At 37.9% G+C, this 20,489-nt stretch overlaps 3 protein-coding genes across 4 annotated transcripts; all 3 read right to left on the reverse strand.

Moving 5' to 3' along the window:
• Positions 1-315: 315 nt before the first annotated feature.
• On the reverse strand, positions 316-1,565 carry tyrobp (transmembrane immune signaling adaptor TYROBP). Its single transcript, NM_001200254.1, is given in 5 exon segments — positions 316-575; positions 823-890; positions 980-1,138; positions 1,256-1,276; positions 1,520-1,565. Coding segments are annotated over 5 exon segments (351 nt in total). The 3' UTR covers positions 316-518.
• A 3,753-nt stretch (positions 1,566-5,318) lies between these two features.
• On the reverse strand, positions 5,319-8,264 carry hcst (hematopoietic cell signal transducer). The gene is made up of 5 exons (NM_001200215.1): positions 8,232-8,264; positions 6,696-6,774; positions 6,018-6,041; positions 5,761-5,892; positions 5,319-5,656 (listed from the first exon to the last, which is right to left on the reverse strand). Exons 2-5 carry the CDS (start codon positions 6,739-6,741, stop codon positions 5,613-5,615), a joined length of 246 nt encoding a protein of 81 aa, NP_001187144.1. The 5' UTR covers positions 6,742-6,774; positions 8,232-8,264; the 3' UTR covers positions 5,319-5,612.
• Positions 8,265-11,258: 2,994 nt separating this feature from the next.
• wu:fe05a04 (zinc finger protein 37) lies at positions 11,259-20,013 on the reverse strand. 2 transcript variants are annotated; one of them, XM_017475105.3, is made up of 4 exons: positions 19,808-20,013; positions 18,976-19,627; positions 15,323-16,290; positions 11,259-12,947 (listed from the first exon to the last, which is right to left on the reverse strand). In XM_017475105.3, the coding sequence occupies exons 2-4, from the start codon at positions 19,619-19,621 to the stop codon at positions 11,838-11,840; spliced, it is 2,724 nt and encodes a 907-aa protein (XP_017330594.1). In that variant the 5' UTR covers positions 19,622-19,627; positions 19,808-20,013; the 3' UTR covers positions 11,259-11,837. The 2 variants fall into 2 exon arrangements, with proteins under 2 accessions (XP_017330594.1, XP_017330586.1); XM_017475097.3 differs by having other exon boundaries at positions 19,744-20,013.
• Positions 20,014-20,489: the final 476 nt, after the last annotated feature.

Genomic DNA, 20,489 nt, shown 5'->3' on the forward strand with positions numbered 1-20,489 from the left:
TGCTGATTTGTGTCCTGGCACAAAATTGTTCTTGGTAGGGAAGTACCAATTTAGCTCTCCTCACTTCTCTTCAGCTCTCTTTATAACAGCGTCTGTTAGGCATTGGAAAACATCACTTTGTTTCTCTTCAACAAATGTTTTTAATCCTTTGTATAGATATTTTATACAAACATTGCTACAGTGGTTTACGTTAGATACATATTCGGCTACCTCATACATAAAAATTTAAGTTAGATGAACATAAGGATTACTAATATTAAAAAAGCCAATGTTCATGTGATCTATATTTGGCTTGCATATTTACTTCCTGATTTCTCAGCTGTGACCGCTAGGCTTTCTGGCCCAATCACACCTGCTGTCTCAGGCACACACTGACAAAACCTTTAATATTTCAAAAGTCAAAAATTCAAAGTAACAGACTTACAGAAAGGCCAGTAATGTCTAAAATTGCATTCTGAACCTTGTCGGTTTATAAATTGTTGTGTAAAGCGACAGAGATCCTATCACCTGTAGAAGCATTATTTCCGATACTGGTGAAGATCACTGTATATATCGGACTGCACTCCATATAGTTCCTGTCACAAAATAAACAAAGAAATACACTACATTACATTACAACCAAAACAGTAGCTATCAAAGACATGTGTTTTTACATAAGTGTTTAAGGACGTAAACTTTTAAGGGATTTCATTACAATTTTAGCAAAAATAAAAAATGTAAAAACATGGGTAGTTCAAACTATTTATGTTATTGTCATTTATCACACTTGGGTATCAGACTTCTTATTGCTTTTTATTACATCTTTGCAAGCAGAACGTTTACCTGATAAGGTGACTCTGTAATTTCCACTTCCTTTGGTTTGCTTGACGACTGGCGAAATTTTCCCTTGTCTTAGGACATGAAGAAGCATCACGTTCATTTAGATTAAGTCTTTTTCTCTCAAACAAACAAACAAACAAACAAACAAACAAACACATACCTGTCTCACTGGAGTTCTTATGTGTACGCAAGCTCTTCTTTCTTTTTTCCCGTGATGCAAAACAGTAGACCGTGATAGTAATAAGAAGTGTGAGAATTATATCACAGGTAATGATACCAATAACGACCATCATGTTTAGCTGATAGCATGTGCCACAGTCTGAAAGAGAAACAGAGCAACGGCACATTTGTTGTATGACAGACAATTCAAAATAAACTACATGAACAGGTTTTAAGCAATCTCACGTTTTATTTTCACTCATAAAATAGGCATTACCTTGGGTTGCTGCCACATAACCTGAAAAAAAAAAAAATATTAGAAACATTAGAAATTAGAAACATGCATACAAAGACTGTTCTTAGTCAAAATTTTAACACACTATTTATCCAAATTACTTGCATTACCAAGAAGGTGGGACTTAATTTCTATATATTTCATCAAACATGAGTCTGATTTTCAATAAATACTGTCAAACATTCCCAAATCACTTAAAATAAAAGGCAATAATAAAAAAAGAACTTTGATACAACACAAACTCACCAAAGAGTCCACTGAGAAGAGCTATCGAGTGCAGAATCCAGCCCATGTTGGACACTAAGTGTTTGATTAATTATCCTCGTATGAACGATGCACAAATATTTTGCCTATGTTTAAACCAGAATCTCACACACAGGAGTCCACAAAGTTCTTGCAGTTGGCTGAAACGTAAAGAGGGACACTGTGGTGAGGGACTGAGCGAATGCTAAAGACGTGTCATTGTCTGTTGGCCAGTGTGATACTAGGCGGAGTCATGAGTTGTTTCAATTTATTTATTTATTTTTACACAGACGCTTACACGCTCTTCTTTGGCCTTTCATTACATTTCAGTGCTAATCAACAGAAATATGAAAGAAAAAAAAATTAAGAAAAGGTGTACAATCTAAAAATGCAAACACTAACAAATACAGTTAGTCAAGCTAACATATGTATGAGAAACTTTTCTTTTCGTGTCCCCCCCCCTGCCCCAACGTGCTAATTTCTAGGATTTCATTATCTATGGCCTTCAAAACGAATGAAAAATAAATACAGCTATTTATAGACTTCTTATTTTCGAAAATGTTGTTGAGTGTTTGGCGTGAGATGCTTTCTGTACTCAGACCAGGCCAGTTTAGTTTGTGTTTGTCTTTATACTCTCAGCTTGTGGTTAGTTAGTTTCAGTGTTGTGGGTCTACACTTTTATGTGTCAGCTCCATCTATGATGATACGTGGTTTGGTTTTATCAGTAAAAGCAAACATAATCGTGAAACATTGTTACCGAGGCGTGCAAGATCACAGCCTTCAATAACACTGGATATTCTCAGAACTGTGCTGTCTGAAAGTGAACTTGATTACCATTATGATCAATGTTATCAGAAACGTTAGCACTGCATCATGCATGATGTGGTTTAGGCTTTTTGTTGTTGTTCCTTGTTGCTATGAAAGTAGGAACACTGTTCAGTGTGGTTTTGAAATGAAATCAAAAACCACAGTGAAATAGGAAATTACAGATTAGGTTAAAATGGATAAAGAACGTTTTTATTATTAATAATTGTATACAATGTATTTATTTTATTCAAAAAAGAGCTACTAGATATGAAATAATAAAGAAACTTTTGAAATCTAGCCAAGTCAAAGTAACACTAACACTCTTGGGAGATATTATCGTTCACTTCCCCTGAACACGCACATGCACACACGTACACACACACCCACAGGTGGAGAGAGAAAGTGCACACACACACACACACACACACACACACACACACACACACACACACACACACACACACACAATCTTCATCTGTGGGTTTTTCACTGACCTTGATCCTAATCAAATGGAAACCTTTCAACTCGTATTATAAATCCTGATAATTAATATACTGTTTTTCTTAATCAGATGAGAATTACCTCATGGGGATATCTGATGCTTTCAAATGGCCATAGGAGCAGAAATAAGTAAGCATAATGACACGCTAATAATGAAATGATGGACATTGGCATTCAGATGGGAGGGTCAGTGCACATCAGTGTGCCATGCTTAGAGCAGTCCTACGCTGAGTCTCCCTTTCCAGCCAGTCATGCATGAACCAACAGATAGAGACCTGACCAGCCCCCAAAACTGAGTATACCTGTGATTTCCAAATAGCCTAATTGCATGAAAATGGTTTTAAAATGACCTGTGAACCCCAGAACTTTCTCAACTTTGGACATATGGGCTGTGTCTATCTACACGTCATTGTACCACTAATCAGAGCTTGCACAATCAAGTGCTGAATAATAGTTGGGCAAGTGCTTCAGGCTTGGCACATGAGCGATCAATGGAAATCAGAGTTTCTGTGATAGCTCGGACAGTGTGAAGGACATTGCATAATGTCAACCTTTATGGATGGCATCCAAGAAAATGAACCTTGCTTGCTCTTCGGCTGCAAGGTTAAACTTTTCTAAAGAACATGAAAAGAAGCCTGATGAATATTGGGAGCACATTGTTTGGTCAGATGAGATCATGATGAATTTGTCAATACATAGTCCTGACAGTGAAGCACGGAGCTGGGAGTGTGATGATACTGTATGGGGCTGCATGAGTGCAAAAGATTTTGGGGGGATGACATTTATAGGTGGCGCCATGAATGCCTGTGGACATACCAAAATGACTCCCAGTCTCCAGAAGCTTGGCAGAAGAGGAACATTCCAGCATGATAATGATCCCAAAGCGCACTTTTAAAATCACACAAGAGTTTCTACAGAAGAAAAAAGTGAAAACAATGACCTAGCCAATTATGTCACCTGACTTGAATCCAATCGTGACAAGAAAAAGGTATAGCAACATAACCTCTCCAGCAAAGAGCAGCTGAAAAACTTGCCTCTGAAGAATGGCAGAATATCTCTCCAGAAATTTGTGCATCACTGGTATCCTCCATGCCGAGGAGGTTTGAGTTTGTTATGATAAATAAAGGTCCTATGAAGTACTGAAAAAAAATAAAAGATTTGAATCTCAGTAATGAAAGAGAGTTCCTACTGTAGGGCCTGTATTTTTAATATAGTAAATCTAAACTGTTTAAATTTTACATACGCGCAAATACCATACTGTTCAACTTTGTAACTAGTGCAATAACTGTAAGGTGAAGCACTTTTGAATCGTTTAACATTTACGTGACAGCTTTGTCAAGCTGACTTCCAGTTCTAGTCCGAGTTGTACTGCCGACTTCGCTAAACGCACAGGATTTGATAAAAATGTGACAGCAAAAGGCCAGAGTATTTTTCTTTGGTAAATTATCAGGATGATAAGAGACTGCTTCGCTTTAGGCAGTCACCGGATGCACAGATTGCAGTGCAAAACAATTGTACTTCATTTTACTGAGATAAACACACCAAAACAAGATTACTGGAACAACTAAAAGAATCAAATGTTAAAAAAAAATAAAACGTACCACCTGATAATATAACTCAGAAGTAAGTAAGAATATTAACATGAAGGATTAATGAGAAGTCTCTATTTCATAATCAGACTAGCTTTATTTTTTCCCCCTCAATTAAATAATGCACAAGACTAATGCAACACACATGATCTAATGTGGATATGTATGCTGTATTTCCACTGATTTATGTACTGCATGCATGTTACACGATGGCCCCAACTGTATAAGAGTGGCTAGCAAGGCAACCCAGCCATGTTTAACAGGGTATTTAGTAGTCTATCAAAAGACTTGCCAAGACTATGGCATGGCTGGTCAGAAAAGATGAGACTTGTATGAAGGATCAGTGTGATGGTATACTGTAATAATTAAATCTGAAATAGTTGGACTTTTTATATGACTTTTTCAGATGATGACAAACAAATCAGTTCAGTAATGGCTTTATCCTGCTCAGGGTTGCGGTGAAACACTAGGAGTGAGGTGGGAATACACCCTGGATGGGATGTCAGCCTATCACAAAGCACCATGTACAGTACAAATTTAAAACAAAACAAAACAAGAAAAACATTCCAGGCAAAAATCTGAGAAAATGTATTTCTACTGTTAAAGTTGAAGACCAACTGCTAGCGCCTTAAATGCACATTACCTGTTGGTGGGTCCAGACTTTTATATTCTATTCTACATTTTATAAAGGGATGACTTTAAGGAGTTAAGAATCCAATCAAAATGTTAAAAACAGTAATATACATTTAGCTAATCAAATAATTTTATGTTTGCACTGTTGTTGTAGTGGTACAAATATTTAAGCCGATAGTGATTTTCTCCAAACCGTGATACTGGCTTATCATACTGTGAATTTTCCATACTGTTCCACACCCCAAATGAAAAAAAAGTAAAACAAACAAAAAGACATTCAAATAAATTTATTCACAGATTTAAAATGATTCACACAACACAACCGTACAGACAGAAAAAAACTAACTAATTTTAAGCCATTAAAAGATATTATATATATATATATATTATGCATGTAGTTATTATAGTTGTTAGATGAAGCAAGCATACTGGACAATTTTAGCAAAAAATATTTATATAACACAAATAAATATCTTCTGGTCTGAAAAGTGAGAGGACTGCCACACATTTTTTGGAAAATAGTAAAGTATTACTGTTACTGTCAGATCTTCATCCTCTTAAGCTGCTTATTGTTTGCAGTTCGCTCTGACATTCATGTAGACTTTATCAGCTGTGAAAGCATGCATATACATGTTAATGTCACTAATGTCACAAATAGAGAACATATGGAACTGGGTAAAATGGACATTAGAAGAAACAATTTTCAGGATTTACCCTTTTCCTTCTTGATTCTACGCTTACTAGCACAGTAATATGTAGCCGCGACAATCAGTATTGTAAGTGCGATGTCACCAAGAACCACACCTGCCAGCATACCTGGAGCTATCCGGTAGCATGAACCCTTTTCTGGAAAATGGATAAAAACATCACCTCATCTATTAAAATCTACTGCTGCAATATAAAGTGTGTAAGAAAGAACATTGAGAGCAAGACTGTTGTTGGAGTTTAGTAACTTACAAGCTAAAGCTTACCTGTCTCTTCTGCACTGATCATGGCTTATGACAGAAAGGAGAACAAGAATGTGAAAGATAAAACAATTAATGAGTCAAATTTAATCAGTCAAAACTTGCTGAACCCTCCCCCAATTTAATTAGTAAGTTCCTTTGTACAAGGATTAGTTTCGTAGTAGTCACTACTACTCTTAGTTTCTTTGTAGTCAGTACAATTATTTACACCTACACACGTGTATATGTATTCATACTGTCAAGTATCCAGGGTTTTACACCCACATTACAGGCAACACAACCTGAAATAAAATAGGTTACTGAACTGATTTTAAAGTTGAAAAAATTTTTTATTGCCATTTAACAGGAAATCATCAGTTACAGATGACAAAACTGGCTCAAAAATTACAGCAGCACTGTTTTTAATGGGTTTAAATTTTCAGTATTGTAGGTCGGGACTACAGAAGCACATGGACATAAAATATATATGGATTAACACAAATACACATGGTTTTAAACAATCGCCACATGATGCTCATAAATAACCTCTCGTGTAAGGAGTGGAATAAGTTACTCAGACGGTTACAAATTGGAAAAACACTGTTAGCACAGGAAATCAGCAGACCAAGCAAACACAGCTATGGTGGTCTCGCTTCGTACATGATTGTGAGTCTGAGGTGTGAAAAAAAAAAACAACGCACTTACCTAAACATGAAAAGAAAAGATACAAAGGAAAGCCCTGGTTTGTCATTTCCTGTAAAGGTGGCTGTTGACTTATTTTCACCTGCACAGGAATAACAAACCGACAGTTTACAAAAACGGTTTATAAAAATCATTGAACTTGACGAGCAACAGCCTAATACCTATACGTCTGAGTCTAGCTACCTTTGAACTCAAAACATTACCACACTATGGACATGTAAATGATGTCATTTCTGAAATCCTTTGGATTTGTTAAGAGTTTTAGACAGACATCAATTCTCTTGAAGAGGGCTAAACTAGAACATTTCTAGAGCAAACTAGCAGAGTATCTAAAGACCTAAAAAAAAAAAAAAAAAAAAAAAAGTATGTTTGACCCAATATAAACCATGTTAAGTTCAAATTCATTAAAAATGGTGGTCTTTAAATCCTCCTTGTCAGCCATCTCTGAAAGAAACAGATAATTCACCGCCATTTGTACTAAATCAGCTCCTGTCGGTCAATCATGCCCGTATCTCTATACTGCCTTAAAACCACAGACAAGGGATGGTATTCGTGTTATGTGCCACATGTACTGCAAACACTCAATTCTCCAATATTATTTAATCTAGGTGAGGTTATGTTAGACCAGAGTAAGGTGTATGAAGTGAACTAAGGTAATTTGTGACAATGTCTTTAATGCTTTCTATATCTGATTGTTTATTAGGGCAGTTACAGGATAACACTGAGTAATTTGCATCCAAATTCAACATGCTATGTCAGAACACTACTTTGTTTACTTAAAAGACCTAGGTGCCTTTTTTTTTGGTCACAAGAACCCGTTTGCTACGAACAGCAACGTACAGGCTGGTGGTGACAGGTTGTTTGAACAGCACAGTGTATCTGAAACCTTTCATCCCTTCAATATATTTCCATCATGGCCAGGCTAATAAATGCAGTTCTGAAAGTGAAAAGAGGCGAAACACTTAAACTAGCAACTCAATGTATTGATTAGGCCAGAATGTACTACATTATATTAATGTTTTTCTTTTAGGTAAAAAGTAAAATTACATATCTTAAAAACAAAACAAAACAAAAAACCCTTGTGTATTTTCACTCACAGTTTAATTAATGAATCAATATTTCAAAATACAAAGTGTAAAAAGTATGCTTTCTGAGTCACCGTTTTAATAACTATGTCGATTATCTGTCCTGAGCTAAGTATCACCTGCATTCACCCCGTGCCCTCTTATGAGAAGCTACTCATTACAGACTGTATTATTTAAATAAATGGGCCTGTATTACTATAATTGTGTCACCTCATCATTAGAAAAAGCAGAGTTTGTTCTGTTACTTACAAACAATGATAGTACAAGGCTATCTATCTGCTTAAAGACTGCATGCTGGCTAGCATAATGCGCCCTGAATAAAAGTTTCAAAGCTAAAAACATTTCCACCAAAAAAACAGTGTTTCTACCAACATCTGCAAATAGGTAGGCTATGTTGGTCCAATATAAATGTAAAACTCCTTCAGGTTGCCAGAAAAAAGTAAATAAGGCTTACCGAAAACAGGAACAACCTGCTTAAAGATCATACAGTCAGCAGGATGAGAGGCAGTGGCTCTACTTTCCCCTGTACAAAGTTTTGTGGGTGGAGGCTGTTAGTATATGGAACATAAAACTGTGCCTGACATTATCATTATTAAACAAGGGGTAAGGGGTGGAGGTGGGGGTTTCTGACTCTACCCGATTCAACCAAGTTTCCTTCATACTCATACCGGGCTATTTTTTCTATTAGATGGTTCATAAGAGACACATGGTAATGGAACTGCAGTTAATGCAATCTTGTGAACTGTTTTGTGGAAGGTGCTGTGCAATTCTGATCTCCCACTACCCATTTTCAGTTCTCTGACCCCCCCTCCCTTTCTCTTCTCTTTTCTTGCCTGTAATGCATGTTAAAATAAATGGTTTGGTATGCTACAATTTCATCCTTTTCCCAATAAATGGGCTTTAATATTTATTAAATCATATTCAAATGCACATACAAAAGGTTACATGGTGAGGTACATTCGGTACATATATACAGTACTGTGCAAACGTCTTAGGCACCCTATAATGTTCAGTACAAACTTTGTTATAGATTTTTGTTTGATGACTTCTACATTATCGAGTCAGTACAAAAACATGTTAGACTTCCAAACATTAGTTTTCCAGTGCAAAAGTATCTGTTACAGAAAAAATGTTTGAATGTCAGTAAAGAAAACATTAAGAGGTAAGAGACACTTTTTAGACCAAAAAAAAAAACACAATGAAGGCTGCTGGACTTTGCTGCAAAACTAAGAAGCGAGTGCGACAGTCAAAGTCTCCATGGCTGAACCGTGGCTGGTTCTGTAAGATGCTCAATAAAACTTACAGCTCATTTCCCTATAAAACTGCACTAATTCTACCCAAGACTACTTTTTTTTTTTTTTTAGTATTTTTTCTAGTTTATTTATTATAGTATTTTTAAGTATTATTATTATTATTATTAATGTAAAAGTTAGTTATTAGTGGCATAGCTTAAAACCATTTTCCTTGCCACACTTTTCACTTGTCAGTTTTCACCCCCATAATGTAAAGGTGCTAAAGAATCTAAATGTTCCTGTTGATGGCCGTCGGCAAGGCTTTGCAGTGCATGCCTGGAGCACAACTGAATGAGGGTACTATTTTTTTCCAGTACTCTACAGATTTTAAAATGAACAATAGGAAAAACAGCTCATATGGTACCTAAAGTGAAAAAATCAATACTAAAATATGTATCTACTTGTAGTTAAATAAACATGTCTGAAGCATTAGATGAATACTGAAATTACATGCATATTTACAACATGGGCAATTACACCAAAACTTTACATATTAAAAAATAATAATAATAATTTTAAAAAAAGCTTAAATGGTCTCACCTTTTCTTTTGTGTGTCTTGAACACCATGTGTTCTTTTCAGATCAGCCCTCGCAATTGCAAAACTATAATTCGACCGAACTCACTGTCCTTCCTCTGAAATAGTAAGTTAGGTAAAAACCCTTGTTCTGAAAATTGGATTCTACTTTCAAAAGTATTTGTTCAAAAGGAATAGAGCTTGGGGCTGATGGCAAAACTGAAGTTTGTACCTGTGTGATAGTGTCATCAGAAGTCACTGGTCTGATTACTGTCACTGCCCCATGAGCAATGTGAAGAGTCCTGCTGGCAGCCCCCCATCCACCATGGCCAGGGTCCACAGGACTCTAGTGGTAGTGTGCACTGTTTACAGCCCTACTCACAAGGTAAATGGTTTTACTTTGGCACCTTCTAAGAACCCGAGCTCATGACTGTCCATTTAAGGCTGGTACAAGACCTATTATATGGGTACCTTTTCAATGAGTTAAGCTGTAACAATTTGAGGGTGCCACATGCTGGTCCATTTGGCTCTGCTGGTTTATTTGTTATTGAAATCGATGCTTTTCTCTCTATGGATTCTTTGGCAATGAGCAGAAACAGCAACCCAGGCAGGTTTTACAGGGTTGAGTTGAATGTTCTGCATTAATCTGATTGGTAGAGAGTCAACTTGCCTAGGTATACCACTATCAGAAGTGAGTTTCCAATCACCTTCGTCAAAGAGGGGTCAATAGCTGCAGATCGTTGTAGGGCAATTGTTCCAATGCACGATGGCCGAGACGATATTGTAAGACCTCACAAGAATGTCATCAGTGCATCTGCATTCTGTGCTTGGGCAATTCACCAGAGCCATCAAGAGATGATAAATGGAGATGATGGGAGCCTATCGCTAGCTTTGGAGGACAGGGTACCCATAGCTCTGTCTGTAGTCACAAGCTGTTAATCTGTTAGTTATATAGCTGAAAAGGTGCAGATGAAGTCTGACATGTATAACAGTATATGACCATTTCTCAACATTATTTGTATCATACCATATTATATGGTCATTTTGTTAATTTGTCTCAGAATTATCTTGGCCAAAAAGTGTGAAGCCTATTCAATGAGAGCTGCTATACATTCACCAGCCACTTTATTAAGAACACCTCTACATCTGCTCTTTCATGTTGACTTTGCCATGACGTGATTGTTTCTGACGACTAAGCTGAATTTGAGTACTTCAGAAACTGCTGATCTCCTGGAACTTTCATACACAGCAGCCTATACAGTTCATGCAGAATTGAGAGGAAATCAAAACCTATCCTGCGTGCAGTGACGCTGTGGGCGGAAACGGCTTGTTGACATGAGAGGACAGTAAAACTCCACTTGAAAAACAACGACTGGGTAAACACCATACTCACAGCTTACTGGTGTTTTGGAATGGTCTTTCACGACATGGGATAGCATGTTAACAAGAAACTGGTTCACAATAAGACATTCGTAAAACACACTAGATGGGTCAAATCTGTGGACACCCGACCATCACACTCAACTCCAAAGTTGGGTTCTCTGTTGCTGGAACAAGTTTGGGCCTCTTAGTTCCAGTGAAGGGAAACTGTAATACCACAACAAACAAAGATTCTATACAATCGTATGCTTGTAAATGGTTTTGTAAATAATAAATACAACAACAATGCAAAACTAGAATGTTTGATTGCATTTTTATTCCCGTCCCCAAACAATAAAAGCTAGCATAATTTTTAAATGCTAATCATAACTAAACAAATACATCCATCATGAACACCACTCTTGATTGTGTTGTTATAATGAAAAAAATGTCTAAAAAAGGTTTCAAACAAAAATAGAACATCAGTTCAGCTTGATTTGAACCTGAAGACAATCGTCTGTTAAAAGCCGTGTACAATATCTATTCAATGCAAGGTCCTGATCTTCATACACAGCAGAGAAAACAAAACATACCAGTACTCATTTGTGCAAATTATCTGCAGGATCAGTAAACAATTTTGTTATATTCACTGTTTCATTCATATGAATACACATAACCAGTCTTTTTTTTTGTTGTTTACTCCAGTAATATTGGATTTAATAGAAAGATTCCCTATGTTTAAATAAAAAGGAAGAGAAAACGGAAGGAAGGAAGGAAGGAAGGAAGGAAGACTGAAAGCTGTTCAGAGTCATCTTTTTCTTCTTCTTTTTTTTCTTAAATGTTCTTACAGTAAAATTAACCTGAACCATTCATTCAAGTTTAAAAATCCGAGACCTAGGAAGTAGTGAGGACAGAAGAGACTGAATGCACCTCGGTGTGTTGGTCCAAATCTTTTTCTAAAATAATTTTCCCACAAATTTCACACTGCACTATTTCGGATTCATCACCGTATTCCGACTGTGCACTATACAGACAAAAGTCTTCCTCCTGAGGGGGTTGGTCTGTCTTTTGTACACTGTTCTTTGACGATAACTCATCTGGGTTTAAGGAGAACTTGGATGATGAATGAATCGATGATTGTGGGATTTGATCCTGTTTAGGCTGTGTTTTAACTGGTGAACTGTCAAGCATCACTGCTGAAGAATCAATGTCAGGACAAGGAGGCTGCATTTTTACAGCACTAAGACTAAGGCTCTCTCTCTCTGTGCTTGTTGTGCTATCACTGCTCTTTTCAAGCGAGGGGTTACTGTTTTCCAGCCTCAACCCTCTCTGCTCTTCATCATCTGCTTTCACCTCTGCATTGTCTGATGCTGCACTGGTCAAGCTTGATGGAGTTTCTGCCTTCTTGTCAACACAAACATTTTTCTTCATCACGTTCAAGATTTGTAGGATCTCCAAGCTTGACAAAATGGTCTTTTTCTGCTCATTCTTCGCACTCAACTGTGGAATGTGCGTTATCGCCACTTGTTCCTTTTCCTTTTTCACGACGTATATTTTAGTTACTGAACCAGATGTGCACGGACCAGATGTCAAAGGTATCAGAATGTTTGAGCCAGGCACGGCGCTAGCCATGTCTTTTAACAGTACTGTTTTGCCAGACTCTTTGCGTACAGAACATTTATTAGGGGGTAATGGAATGTGAATGACCTGTGGAGCCGACAGGCATTTCTTTGAGACATCTGAATTAAGCGTTTGAGGATTCTGGATGCTTTTGGATGCAGATGTAGAGGGTACAGGCAAAATCATAACCAGGGGTATAGGAGAAACGGGCTCTTTATTCAGAGTGAATGTAGACTGAACTTCGGCAGGTTTTGTTTGGTCACTTACTACGGCAGTTGGATGCATGTGCACAAGCTGTTTTATAGTTTGAATTTCCTTGCTTGTAGGAATGGTGATAATAGCTTCCTTCTTCAGTGAGTTTGGCTTTTGCTTCTTTGGGACAATCTGCAAAAACATTGTTATAAAGGTTTGTTTAGTTTTTGAGAGTGCATTTCATCACTAAACACAAGACATTTGGGATCTGAAATAAAAGTAGTAGGGACGACCCTCATGGAGGGAAGCCTTTGGTTGATCTTGGTCTATTTTTCTGACTCTGGCTTTTTCCATTTCTTCTTTTTTGATCTTTTTTAAATTTATCATCGTCGTTCATGTGTTAAGATTCCTTTCATTCATCTCTCAACATCATGTCTGGTTGGCAGGCTGCTGTTTGTGGAGGTGGTACTACTCAAGGGTACTTTTCACCAAGTTCTCACTAAGCAGAAGTGCTAACTGTTCAGAAAACCTCACTGTACTTTGGATGGCAGGAACATTGATCCTTATTCATCAAAGATGGAGACAAATCTGAGCACAAAATACCTGAATGAAAATTCAATTACAGTTTCCTTGTTTACCAATTTCATCTTTGATTTATCTGTAGAATCAAAATCACCTCTGACTGGAGTGAGTGTGCGCACATTTGAGAGTAATATTTTATTTCAATAATCAAAATCAATGATATAATTAGATTAATTATTGTGTGTGGTAAATAATTATTGTGTGTGGTGCAGATGAAGGTCAACTTTATCAACTCGTCAGTCAGCGAAGATGGACCATAACGTTCTGACCTGGACGTAGAGTAATGGACAGGCACTATAAACTCTGTTTATATAAAATAAATATAAAATGGATGAATACCTGGCTCATCTGCATTTCAAATAATTTAACACCCGAGATTGCATCAAAGCAAGTGAACTCTGTATTAATATGGGATGTTTAAAAAACAAACAAACAAACAAACAAACAAACCTCTTTACACTAATGACTAGTGGACACAATATTCAAAATCTCAGAAATGCTGTGCTGCTCACACTATACGAGTTTTATCACTTGCAACCTGTTGTTGAGGCTCGCATTAGATCCCAGGTGAAACACACGAGGGGCCTGTACCATGAAGCTGGTTGAACAAACTCAGGGTCATGGGATTAGTTTCGAGTTGACAAAACGAAACCAATCCAATCAGGCTTTATTGGTATCATGATGCTGGTTATCAGCTTTCTCCGTCAACTCGGGCTTTGATCCTTAAGCTATGATTACACCACGAGCACGTGCACATAAAAGCGCGACGTCAGCACCAAACAACCAATAGCGGGTCAACGTGCAAAAAAAAAAAAAAGGCAGCATACTTCCAGTTGAAAAGGAAGAAATTATTACGTGCAAATATGAGGAATTTAATCCTACACTAGGCTACACAGAAAACACCACCGCTGCAGCTGCCACAGCTCAGGAAAATGTAGTATTTAAAAAAATTTATCAAATTTGTGAAAATATATTAATGACAGAAATAATGCCACCAGAGCAAGAGCTCTGGCGGGTCAGATTTTAAACGTGCAGATCAAGAAGTTGACAAAGATATGAAATTCCATCTGAGGAAAACATATCTTTCGTGCGAGTAAGTAACAGGGGAAAACTCTTTCTCTGTGATGTGCTCGTCTTATAATTTGCACTGGGGTGCTGAATTAGTTGCGTCACTTATTATGTCACTCTGCTCACAGCTGATTGGTCCAAGTTGGGTTTGAGTTCTCGTACCTAGAACATAACCTGCCCCACAGCAGGTTAGTCATGGAGCGCAAGTTACTATGGTGATGAACACCATAGTAAAAGCCGAGCCACTTTCATCGTGCCTAAAACCCAGGGTTGGCACAAATTAAACTGACACTTACCTGGCTAGCCACCTAAATCAGCCTCATGTTACAGGCCCCTGATCCCCAAATCCTGCTTTCTCATGAAAATAAACAGACAGCTGTCTATTATGTCATCATCTGCATTGTTTTTTGTTTACAAAAAAAACAAAACAAACAAAAAAACAAAACAGAAATAAAAGGAACAACATGAAGGAAGGCTTGTTGTGGGCAGCATGGGCCTGTGGATTCTGGATATATAATGAGTCAAAGTGAAAAGATTGACGTTTGATGTGAACATGTTTACTGACGCTCTGGACCTGTATCTGCACGATTTTACGCATTGTTCCGCTGCCACATGATTAGCTAATTAAAATAGAAAATAAAATGGCTTAAAAATAATACAAATAATACATAGCCCATTCAAAGAACATAAAACAAATAGAACTGTTGAAACATGATAAACATAATACTGACAATAAATATGATAGCACAATATTAGACTAATATAAAGCATAACCATGTATTATAAAACAACTAATTACTGTTTCAAATCAAATTAATTTGACATTATATAAACAATATTACCTTAATTAATATTAGATATGAATTATCCTTGCATGATATTAACTGTATATTATAAGGAAAAACAAATGTAGTTACCTCTGCTGGATTCGCAAGCCCACAGGTTTTAAGGTGGCTGTCATAAGCCTGTTGATGACAGAAGCCCAGGCCGCACTCTTTGCAGAGGCATGGCCGCTTAGCCGCATGCCCAACCATGTGCGACATGAGCATAATGGATGAGCGGAAACCCATCCCACACTCCGAGCACCTCATGACCCTCTGATGCGTCCCCGCGTGCTTCTTCAGTTCCTCTGTACTGTCGAAGACTTGCCCACACTCCATACATCGGATGTCGTTCGTCTTTGTGCTAAGAGCCGTCTGATGACCCCAGCAACCCGTGTCCTTCTTGTGCTTCAGGAAGTCCTCTTGACTCTGAAAGACGACGAGGCATGCCTCGCATTGCAACTGCTCCGGTTTACACTCATGCTTCATGTACTGAGATGATAAACGGAAATGGCGTTTGCAACGTATGCAGGTGTAGGGCAAAAGGCCCAGGTGATGGAAGCTGTGGCGCAGGAGGACGGCTTTTGTAGAGAACGCCAGGCCACAGTCAGTGCAGAGGAAGACGCCTTTATTGTGTCGCTTGAGGTGGTAGAGCATAGAACTGCGATGGCGGAAGCTGCGTTCGCATTTTGGGCAGGGGTAGCGTTTTGTGCGCCGCTTGTGCGTTTGCACGTGCTTCTTGCACTCTGCCATGCTGGTGAAAATGCGCTTGCAGAGATCACACTGGTAGAACTTGTCCTCAAAGTGGTTTGTGTCCAGATGCTGCTGCAGGTCCTCCTGGGTTGTAAATTGGGCTGTGCAAATGATGCATTGGATAGAGGGTGCTTTTGCATGGGAGCGCAGGTGCTTACGATAGCTCACTAAGTGGCAGAACTGCTGGTCACATTCAGCGCATTGGTAGAGACGCACACCATTATGCATGTGCAAATGTTCATGTAGGAGGAATGTTGTGGAAAATGTGAGTTTGCACAACTGGCAACGATACTCTTCTGAACCATTTGTATCTGCAGAGACATAATAGAAACAGTTTTTAGAGGGTTTTTTTTTTTCCTTTTCCATTTGAGGAGGATGTGCAGTAAGGGTTGGCTCCGAGCTAACAAAATCAGTAAATACTCAGACAGTGGTGTTTCCCAAACAAGAGATGTACGTCATCATTCGAGTTGTTCCAGCTGAGGCTTGCATTCTCTGCTCTCCATTTCAAGCAGCTGGTCCAATCAACGAACGCATCCAAATGGCAAAACTAAATAGTGTAGCCTAACTACTTGTTTCCCAGCTCGGTCTCTGTGTATCTTAAATAAGTTTTGGTATGGGAGAGGAGGTTTTTTGTGACACAATGGACACCATTTGCATTAATGTGAATGGCTTAATCGCAAAAATATATTTTTATATCATTACATCAAACTGTATTCCATTCACAGTCTCGCAAATCCATATAAAATAATAATGAAAATCAAGATCAATACACCTATCGTTTAAACAGTTTACAGCAGATATAAAAAAATAATAATAATAAAAAAAGGTCTATACACCCCTGTTAAAACTGCAGGTTTTCGTGATTTAAAAGAAAAATGAAACCAGGATGAATAATATCAGAACTTTTGCCTTTAATGGTGAGAGCAGAAACAAAACCATGTACAATAACATGGCTGCATAAGTGTGCACATGCCTTAACTAATACTTTGTATTACAAAATGCAACATGTGCTTTAACAGAGTCTACCAATTTAGCACATATTTATTTGTCAATTTTATTCCACTCATCCTTGCAAAAACTACTACACATCTACCAAATTGTGAGGGGTGCTCATGTGCACAACCCTCTTCAAGTCATTCCACGTGTTTTTGGGATTTGGGGCTCGGACTGAGCCGTTTGAAAACATTAATCCCTCCATCTTGAGTAGACTAGGTATGGTGTTCTTTGGGGGATAAGCAGTCTTATTTTTGTGTCAAAGATGCAAGTTCTACATTGGTCTCATCAGAACACAACACATTTTACAACATGGTTTGGGGTGATTCACATGGGCTTGGAAGTTTTTTTTTTGTTTTGTGAGAAAAGGCTTCCTTCTCTCCTCCCTACTCCATAGCCCAGCCGTGAAGAATACATGAATCTGTTCTCACATGTAGGCAGTGACCAGTACTTGACCGATATTCCTGCAGCATCTTCAATGTTGTCATACCTCTCATGGTAGCCTCCCTGTTTTTCTTCTTGTCCTTTCTTTAATTTTTGAGGGACGTCCTGTTCTTGGTAAGGTCACTGTGGTACCCCATTTTCTCCTCTTGTTGAGATGTTGATAGCCCTCACAGTACTCCATGGTACATCTAATGTTTTGGAAATGCTTTTGTACCCCTCTCCTGATTGATACGTTTGGACAATGAGATCTTGTACATGCTTTGGAAGCTCTTTGCAGACTATAGCTTCAGCTTTCAAACTAAGAAGATGAAAAGAATCCTACAAAAGCTTTATTTGAGGTTTACTGAATATGATTGGTTCATTTTGAACACAATCACATGCCTATTATAATAGAGTGTGTACACTTGCACAATCGGGTTCTTTTGTATGTTTTTATTTGGTCTTAACTTGAATGATATTGGTTGCTGTTTAACATTTAAAAAAATGGAGAGAAAAAAAAAAGATCTGAAATGATTCATCTTGGTTTCATTTTTTTTTTTACATCACAAAAACCTGCTATTTTAGCAGGGGTGTGTAGACCTTTTATATCCATTGTAGGTATAGTACAGCCTACTTGGTAATGGAAACAAATGTGGGATCACAGCTTTGTTACCACCCCACACTGTCTGGAGGGAACATGCTATAAATGAAATTCCACAATCCCACAATGTTAACATTTAGCTTCATTAGAACCATACTAAAGCTTCTAGTTGCTGGGAAATTTCCTGCATCTCAACAAAGGTACATTGCAGCTACTGTCATGGACCTGAATTATTATTATTATTATTATTATTATTATTATTATTATTATTTCATTCTTTCTACTTTGGAATGATACAAAATAGATGTGACAGAGCAGGGGTGTCCAATCTTATCAGAAAAGTACCGGTGTGGGTGCAGGTCTTCATTCCACCTAAGCAGAAGCCAAACTTGAGTCTATGGCCAAGCTCAACTGATAAAACAGGTGGAATCAGATGTGGCTCCTGCTTGATTGGAATGAAAACTTGCACCCACACCGGTCCTGTGGACAAAATTGGATGCCCCGGTGATAGATATGACCTAGTCCTTTGAAAGGGCCTTTAATAAAAAAATTTTAAAAATGTAAAAAAAAAAAAAAAAAGGTACAAATGACAGTAATGAGAATACCACAATGCTGGTGAATTCTCATTCAGACTTGGCAGGTGACATTGATTCGTTTTCTAGAACAGCATACTCCATCATGTTTTATTTCTTACAGATAGAAAGTAAAGCGTTCAGGGATTCAGCCTTATGATCAACTAAGTTCTCCTGATTTTACAAATATTCAAATTAGGGCAGTCAGTATAAGCACCTAATGAGTTTATAAAGTATTTCTCAATGCAATATATTCAGCATCTATGCAATATAGTGCTATAATTCTTAGGTACGATTGCACAACAACAAAATATCTATTTTCTAAGATCATACCAAGGACTATACCGAGGCACGTTCAAACACTGTCTGAACACTGTGTGTTTTTACACACTCACTCACTCACTTACCTAAAGGCATAACATCATCACATTCTTCATCTGCCGTCAAGTCGTCGTCATAATCGTCATCCTCCTCCTCTTCTTCCTCTTCCTCCTCATTTTCTTCTTCTTCCCCAGAAACATCACTCATCAGCTTCCTCTGAGCTCCTGTTTCTCGGAGCTCGTCGTTTTCTCTCTGGTCTTTGTGCAACTTTTTCTTTTTATCCTCGTCTGTGTTCCTCGTCGTTTCATCGTACCACGGACCACATTTTTTTCTCTTTTCTCCCACATGTCCATTTTCTTTTTCACAAACAGTCTGCTTGCTGCTTTCGCCTGTACTAGTCTCTGTGGAATCTGCATGCACTAAACTGGCATTAACCCCACAGTCTTTATCACCGGGACAGGAGTTTGGACAGACAACAGCAGTGTTGTGATCCACTTTTGTGTCCTCATCCATGAGGTTTTCCACTGGTATGGGACACAACGACGACGCTGCTGCTGTTGTTGTTGTTGTTGTTGTTGTTGTTGTTGTTGTTGATGATGATGATGATGATGATGCAGCAGCATATTCCAGGTCTGAAGTCTGGTGTGTCTCTTTCTGTTTTAAAACCTGAAAATCCCAGCTTGAAAAGCCCAACTCTGTTAGCTGGATGTCAATAGTTAGCTCTGAAGACATGTCTGCCTGATAAAGGAGAAATATCAAAGGACGTCAGGAGCACAAGAGCTTACACTTTCTTTTTGCATGAACTTTCACTTTTTGCAATGTAAAAATGATTATTTATTAGTATTATTATTTACCGTATTCACAGAAATAGGCTGGTGTTGCTGAAAGCAGCTAGCTAACCTTCCTACCAACACGCACCTCTCTGTTTACACGCTTCCGCTTTCACAGGAGAGTAATACAAAAGATATCCGACATTTACTGCCAAAGTGAAGAACTACTTCCAAATACACACAAAAACAACATAAACGCTTTCACGGGATAAAAAAAAAGTGAAGTATCTGTCTATGCGCGCTGTTGTTCTTCGTCTTCTTCTTCTTCCTTGGTGTTTTTGCGATTGGTAGACCAGGTTAAAGTGTAACACCGCCATCTACTGCACTGGAGGGTGGAAGCTTCCGGAATACATACAGCTGCAAGCAGAATTATTCAACCCCCATTGCAAATCAAGTTTATTGTCAAAATGTACAGACTTTCATCTGTGTGCAATGAACAAATCAAACAAATTCAACTGAAAATGCAACTTATAATGACTTCTCCAGTCTCAAAAGTATCCAACCCCCTTAATAGAAACCCTCACAGCAGCACAAATATGTAAAACAGGTGTTTCATTTATTTATTTATTTATTATTTTTTTATTTATGTGCATTTTATTTCATGACCAATGCTTTGGCAATACTGTAATACAGTCATGCTAATAAAGCTTGTTTGAATTGAATTGAATTGAGTGTGAGAGAGACAGAGAGAGAAAGCGAGAGAGAGAAAGAGAGAGAGAGAGATTTATTAGGTATGCTTTATGTACTTTACATTTTTGTTTTTGTTTGTT

Source organism: Ictalurus punctatus, chromosome 1, assembly GCF_001660625.3.
Source record: "Ictalurus punctatus breed USDA103 chromosome 1, Coco_2.0, whole genome shotgun sequence".
NCBI classification, from domain to species: Eukaryota; Metazoa; Chordata; class Actinopteri; order Siluriformes; family Ictaluridae; genus Ictalurus; species Ictalurus punctatus.

Coding starts and splice junctions, on each gene's coding strand:
- hcst (NM_001200215.1), bottom strand. CDS start 6,741: ATGACAAACCAGGGCTTTCCTTTGTATCTTTTCTTTTCATGTTTAG. Junction 6,042..6,695: donor TCTTTTCTTTTCATGTTTAG/GTAAGTGCGTTG, acceptor TTCTGTCATAAG/CCATGATCAGTGCAGAAGAG. Junction 5,657..5,760: donor TAGAATCAAGAAGGAAAAGG/GTAAATCCTGAA, acceptor ATGCTTTCACAG/CTGATAAAGTCTACATGAAT.
- wu:fe05a04 (XM_017475105.3), bottom strand. CDS start 19,621: ATGTCTTCAGAGCTAACTATTGACATCCAGCTAACAGAGTTGGGCTTT. Junction 16,291..18,975: donor TGATGATGTTATGCCTTTAG/GTAAGTGAGTGA, acceptor ATGTCTCTGCAG/ATACAAATGGTTCAGAAGAG. Junction 12,948..15,322: donor GGCTTGCGAATCCAGCAGAG/GTAACTACATTT, acceptor ATGTTTTTGCAG/ATTGTCCCAAAGAAGCAAAA.